We start from the raw sequence: 6,364 nt of genomic DNA, 5'->3' as shown, positions 1-6,364 counted from the left end.
GGTGGGACCCCGTCTGTACCAGAGACACAAAGTGAGCTGGGCATGGTAATTCTGCCTCTTTATCTCAGCCGAGGGAGGAGAATCACTTGAACCCGGGAGGCAGATTCTGCCTTTCTGATCTCAGCTGAGGTAGGAGACTCACTTGAACCTGGGAGACAGGGGATCTAGCGAGCCGATATCAAGCCAATGCACCCCAACCTGGGCGACAAGAGCGAAACGCTGTCTCAAAAGAGAGCAAAACAACAACACTAAAACAGTCCTATATACCCTATAGAATACTATGAAGCCTCACAAATTAAAGAAATCGTATCATCTGCAACATGAATGAGTCTACAGGAGGTTACAGTGAGTGAAATAAAGCAAAGGCCAGGCACGGAGGCTCGTGACTGTAATCCCACCACTTTGGGAGTCCAAGGCAGGTGGAGCACTTCAGCCCAGGAGTTGCAGATCAAACTGGGCGACGTGGTGAAATCCCATCTCTACCAAAAAAAAACAAACATTAGACAGGTGTGGTGTTGGACGCCTTAGTCCTCGCTACTCAGGAGACTCAAGTGGGAAGATCTCTTGAACCCGGGAGGTGGAGGCCGTGGTGAGCCGTGTTGGTGTCACCGTACTCCAGCCTGCTTGACAGAGTGAGACCCTGTCTCCAAAAGTAAATAAATACATAATAAATTTTTAAAAAGCGAGCACAAAAATTCGAATAATGCGTGACCTGACTGATACGAGGAACGTAACATCGTTGAAATCGTAGCTGCAGAGAGCAGAAGGGTGTTTCCCCGAGGCAGGTGCCGGGGAGGGTGTGGGGAGATGTGAGTCAAATGATACCAAATTTCAGGCAGGAATATTTCTAGAGATCTACTGAGCGTCACGGCGACTACAGTGAATAACTATGTATTGCTTACTTGAAAATAGCTGTGGGAGTAGATTTTCAAAGTATTCTCATCACAATAAAATCAGGATGCGAGGAAACGAGTGTGTTAATTAGCTTGATTTGGTCATTCCACAATGTATACATATATGAAGCCTCACGTTGTACACCATAAATATATATAAATTTCACTGGTCTATTTAAAATGAAAACTTAAATACATTATAAAACTTAAATGATATAACATACAATAAAAAAGACTTGTATTTGTTAAATCTCCACAGAAGGAGTCTAAGTCATAAAGGAAAATAAACTTCGAGGAGTGGTAAAATCAATCAGAAACGTCCCATTTCATTGCTTCCCGAAACGTGTCTGACAGAGTGGACATCCTGCTGTTCACTAACTCCTTGTTCTGGAACAGTTAGTGTGTGTGTATGTATGGGTGTGTGGGCTTATACACACAAAGTAAATTAATGGTAATGAAAGCATTCTGATTCTCAGTTTAATTTAGTTATGTAGACAGACACACCCACCCCGCCCCCCAGACGCACATTTATCAAATCAGGCACTCCACCAAAACTAGCTACTTAGTGTGTCATCTCTCACTGCAGATTCAAAAGAGAAACGTGAATTTAGAGAGGCGTGATGGTTCCTTCTCTCCTGGAGCCCAGTTGGAAGTTGACTGACTGATTGGGACATTGTCGTTGGTTGGTCTGGGTGGAAGAAACCACTTGGACCCTTTATTGAACACCTACTGTGTGCCATCGTTTTAAGGCTGCCCGTGTGTTGCTTCGTTCATTCCTCACCATGACCTCCTGATCACACGCTGGAGATCAAAAACCAGAAGCGCGCAGAAGCTATTTGTCCAGTGTTACAAAGCTACTAGGTGGTGGAATTTGAATGTGAACCCAGATGTGTAATTCTAGAGCCTAAGTGCTTCACCCACCTCCCTGTGGTGGCTCTACCGAAAAACAGCTAAGCGCGCATTGAGAAGCTGAGGACTTTCAGCTTTGCTTTTCAAGGATTTTTCTTTTCAATGTTGAAATTCATACCAAGATTGATTGGGCGCCTGCCAGGGGGGGTGGGGGAAAAATCGGGTGGGGGTGGGGAGGTTCAGAAAGCCCCACAGAAGGGGAAGATGCCCAGGACAGAAGACTGTCAGGAGGCTGTTGGGTCAGGGGGTTCGCCTTGTTCTCAGAAGCCGCGGAGGTTCAGGTGGGCTGGGGGAGGCGAGTGGTAGAAGGCCAGAGGTCTGGGAGGGACCGAGGGATGGGGCCAGGCGCGAGGGGCCGCGGCAGGGACTCGGGGGACTGGGAGTGGGGGCTCGGGCCTCGGGGAGCCCATTGGTGGAAGGACGGAGGTCCGGGAGGGGCAGAGGGATGGGGACAGGAGCGACGGCCCGCGGCAGGCACTCCGGGGGACTGGGAGTCGGGGGTCGGGGTTAGTCTCGGCTTTTGGCCCTGTCCTGCCGCCGGCTGCTCCCGTTTCTTTGGCTTTGCGGCGAGGTGGACAGGGTTAGCTCTCGGGATTGAGGGCGGTTTTGGAAGCGGCCTGGGGCTAAGGACAGGCCAGGGCGGCGGGAGAGGCGGACCGCTGGCATCGCTGGATCTGGGCGCGCTGTCGGACCTTCCACATCACCAGCTGCAGGCAGGCGTTTGCGTCCTCGCTGGAGTTGTGCCCGTCCTGGCTGTCCTGGATGATGTGTCCCAGGTAGTCGGCCGCGAGATTCCTGAGGGAGCGCTTGTAGGGGAAACCCAGGTAGTGCGGGAAGAGCACGGCCGTGTCCACCACGGTGCTGTGGATGAGCTTCAGGGCCAGCAGATCGCTCTCCAGGCTGTGCCCGATGAGGATGGTTTGGGCGCTGAAAAAGCTCAGCAGGATGGCTTGGACTTTGGGCAACGTGATGCTCGTGTTGGCGACGTCGGCCTCGGTCACTCCGGAGAACCTGGTGTTGTAGTCCACGATCTCGTTGTCGGGCTTGACGAAGGTGTCGTACACCACTCGCATGTCGGCGTCCACCACGGTGACGCGGGTCAGCTCCAGGCCGTGCGTGGTGTAGCACATCTCACAGTCCAAGGCGTAGATCCCTGGATAAGCGTCTGTGGAACACTCTTTCTCCAAGGTCTTCACGAAGCCATCGAGGCTGTCCTTGCGGCCGTCCCGCACGTGCTGCTTTGCCACCTGGCAGCCCACGGAGCCAGGAGCCGCTGCACAGCAGGTGTACTGGCTAACCCGGCCTCCAGCCACTTGGCTCGAGCGGACCCGCCCCCAGTGATAATAACACAACTGGTCGCGTACACAGCGGCCCGAGGAGGACACCAGGTACTCGGTGCCACAACGGCAGCAGACCCTGCAGGAGGAGTCGCCGGGCCCCTTCCCCTGGCCAGTGAAGAGGACGGCGCCTCCGGGCTGCTCGGGGTGCGGGAAGGGGTAGCCGTTCTCCTTGAGCTGGTCCTGGGTGAGCAGGAACTCCTGGAGGCGGCTGTACAGGGCGGCCCTGCTGAGGCCGGGCATGGAGCTGGGGGTCAGGCCCTTCAGCCTCTTGAGGGTGTTCAGGACCACGTTCAGGTACACGTTCTTGTTGGGGCTGCAGTCGTAGGCCGCCTTCTCCTCGTTCAGCGCCTTCTCCTCGGCCTCCTGCTTGGAGGCGCAGAACTTGAGACACTCTTTGGTGAACAGTTGGAGATAGCCTCGGCGGATGACGGTGGGGACTTGGCACCCCGACCTTCGGAGGATAATGGGTTCCTTCAAACGCGCTAAGGATGGACGACGGACGATCCGCTTAGAGCTGATGGTGGTGGAGGTCTTGTCTGCCATCCCCGACCTGTTGCGCGTCTTCCGTGGCTGTCTGCCGACCTTGGAGCCATTGGAGCGTTGGCTTCCGCTGGCCACCCGGGTTCTCTTGGCATCTGTGGCACCGGTGGCCAAGCAAGGGCTGTGAAAGTGGGCGATCCTCTTCCTCTCCCTGGGGGCTGAGATGCGGACTGCGGAGGGTCTCTCTGCCAGCTTTGGGGCGGCTGGCAGGCAGCAGGCCGATCCCCGCTGCGCGGGGAAGCACCAAGCCTCCGTCACCATCTCGGGCCACGCAGGGGGCACAGCCGGACCCGTATTCTCGGGCTCCGTCTGGATCCCCACAGATGCTGAGGCCCGCTTGTACATCTGGGGCACCCAGAGCCCGAAGCTCTGGGCAGGCTGATGAGAGGGCAGTGGGAATTCTGGAGCCTCGAGGGCCGCCTCCTCTGCCGCCTTCTTCGCTTCTGGATAGCCAGGTGGGAACCAGCAGGGAGCTGTGGCTCGCAACATCTCGCTGCCTTCGGGAGCACCTGCGTGGCTCTGCTCCTCTCCCAACTGGCGGCTTCAAGGAGTGCCGCCGCGGAGGCGCACCGCCTTTATATACGCACAGGGCTCTTCTGTGAGAGAGGGTGGGACTTGTCCTTCATTACGTTGCTACTTCCATCCAATCACACTGAACCTCATCTTCCACCAGACTCCAGCTTGCGGGGGGGCTCAGGGTCTGCTAATGGAAGCAACCCGAACTCCTGGTTGCTAACCTTGGAGCTAGCTTGCTTTTCCTGAGGTGATTAAGTGTCCCTGCTCAGCAGTACCATAATGGCTAGTGGAACTGAGCCACATAGCCGCACATTGAGTTTCAGGGAGGTTGCTCAACTTGCTCGGGCCCACACAGCACCCCCACGGAGCCGGGACTGGGCCAGCCGTCTGCTGCTGCCTGCTAGTGGGCAGGATCTGTCTGGGCTTGCCTTTCCCTGCTCTGTGCACTCCTCCACCGTGGGCAGCTTGAGGACAGGAAGCGGACCGCAACCACTTCTCTCCCAGGACGTGGGCAACGTTCAACACACGGGGTCTTCAAAAACTTCATAGAAAATGTACATGCTGAAAGTCTATGCATGGATTTCAATTTGTTTGCACTAAAATTAACTTGCACTAACTTGTTAGAACCTTCCTGAACTAGATCTAGACTGAGGCACTAAGAAGGATGAGACATCGGTTGAAAAGGACTCCCATCAGAGCAACATGAATTCCGCTAAAATTGCAGCAGGAACAAACATCAAATGTGTGGTGAACTCGGGCGGAATAACAAAGAAGTCACTGAGGTTTTAGGAAAAGCTTGTAAGGACACTGCCCCAAAGGAATCAGCCGTTTACCAATGTATAGCTGGTTTTCAGAGGAGATGAGAAGATACGGAAGGTGAATCCTGCAGTGGCTACGAAAAGCAAATGCTGTGGAAACCATTGGGCACAGATCAGCTGTACTCACGAGCAGAGATTCAGTGGAACTTTTAAACAGGAGGGATCCCGATCCTGTCTAAAATGCAAACGAAAAATGCGAACATCAGCCGGGCATGATGGCGGGTGCCGATAATCCCCGCAACTCGGGATGCTGAGGTAGGGGAATGGAACCCAGGAGTCAGAGGTTGCAGTGAGCCGAGATGGCGCCACTGCACTCCAGCCTGGGGGGCAGAGCGAGACTCTGGAGCAGAAGAGGCCTTCTGGTTTGGAGAGTGTTCCGCTTTTCTGCTCTGGCTCCCCCCCATCTTTGCGGTTTTCCCTACCTTTGCTCATTGATGCTGGTGACCTGCCGATGCGGTTATGGAGTGTATGTCCTTTTTGCTGATGCTGATGCTATTCCTTTCGGTTTATCGGTTTTCCTTCTAAGAGTCAGGTCCCTCAGCTGCAGATCCGTTGGAGTTTGCTGGAGGTGCATTCCAGACCCTGTTTGCCTAGGTTGGTGGGAGTGTAAACTAGTTCAAACATGGTGGAAGACAGTGTGGCCATTCCTCAAGGATCTAGAAGTAGACATACCATTTGACCCAGCGACCCCATTACCGGGTATACACCCGAAGGTTTAGAAATCATGCTAGGGTAAAGACACATGCACACGTACGTTTATGGCAGCACTATTCAGAATGCAATGACTTGGAACCCTACCCAATTGTCCATCGACGATGATAGACTGCATTAAGGCAATGTGGCCCATAAACACCAAGGATTTCTATGCAGCCACCAAAAAGGATAGGTTCATGTCCTTTGCAGGGACATGGGCGGAGCCGGAAACCATCATTCTGAGCAAACTGTCACAAGGACAGAAAACCAAACAGCCCGCGTTCTCACTCGCAGTTGAGAATTGAACAATGAGAACACTCGGTCACAGGGTGGGGAACGTTACACACTGGGGCCTGTCACGGGGTGGAGGGCGGGGTCAGGGATAGCATTGGGAGAAATACCGAACGTAAATGATGGGATGTTGGGTGCAGCAGGTCAGCATGGCACATGGATACCTATGGAAGAAGCGAGCTCTTTGGGCACACGCACCCTACAGCTTAAGATATAATAAAATATTCTAGTGGGGAAATAACCTCTTTGTGTATTTGATTCAGGTTCTTTTGGGCAGTTTACTTAGACACACTATGCAAGCTTGAGATGCCTCAATACAAGGACACGAAGGTTTCCGTGACAATTGACATATATCAATACCTAT

General features: G+C 53.7%; 1 protein-coding gene across 1 annotated transcript; it reads right to left on the bottom strand.

Annotated features, from left to right (window-relative positions):
- Positions 1-2,425: 2,425 nt before the first annotated feature.
- On the bottom strand, positions 2,426-4,186 carry LOC129483978 (exonuclease GOR-like). The gene has a single exon (XM_055281388.1). It carries the CDS (start codon positions 4,169-4,171, stop codon positions 2,426-2,428), a length of 1,746 nt encoding a protein of 581 aa, XP_055137363.1. The 5' UTR covers positions 4,172-4,186.
- Positions 4,187-6,364: the final 2,178 nt, after the last annotated feature.

The sequence above is a fragment of the Symphalangus syndactylus genome, chromosome 6, assembly GCF_028878055.3.
Source record: "Symphalangus syndactylus isolate Jambi chromosome 6, NHGRI_mSymSyn1-v2.1_pri, whole genome shotgun sequence".
Lineage (NCBI taxonomy): Eukaryota > Metazoa > Chordata > Mammalia > Primates > Hylobatidae > Symphalangus > Symphalangus syndactylus.
This window is presented reverse-complemented; position numbering and strand designations above follow the sequence as displayed.

Coding starts and splice junctions, on each gene's coding strand:
- LOC129483978 (XM_055281388.1), bottom strand. CDS start 4,171: ATGTTGCGAGCCACAGCTCCCTGCTGGTTCCCACCTGGCTATCCAGAA.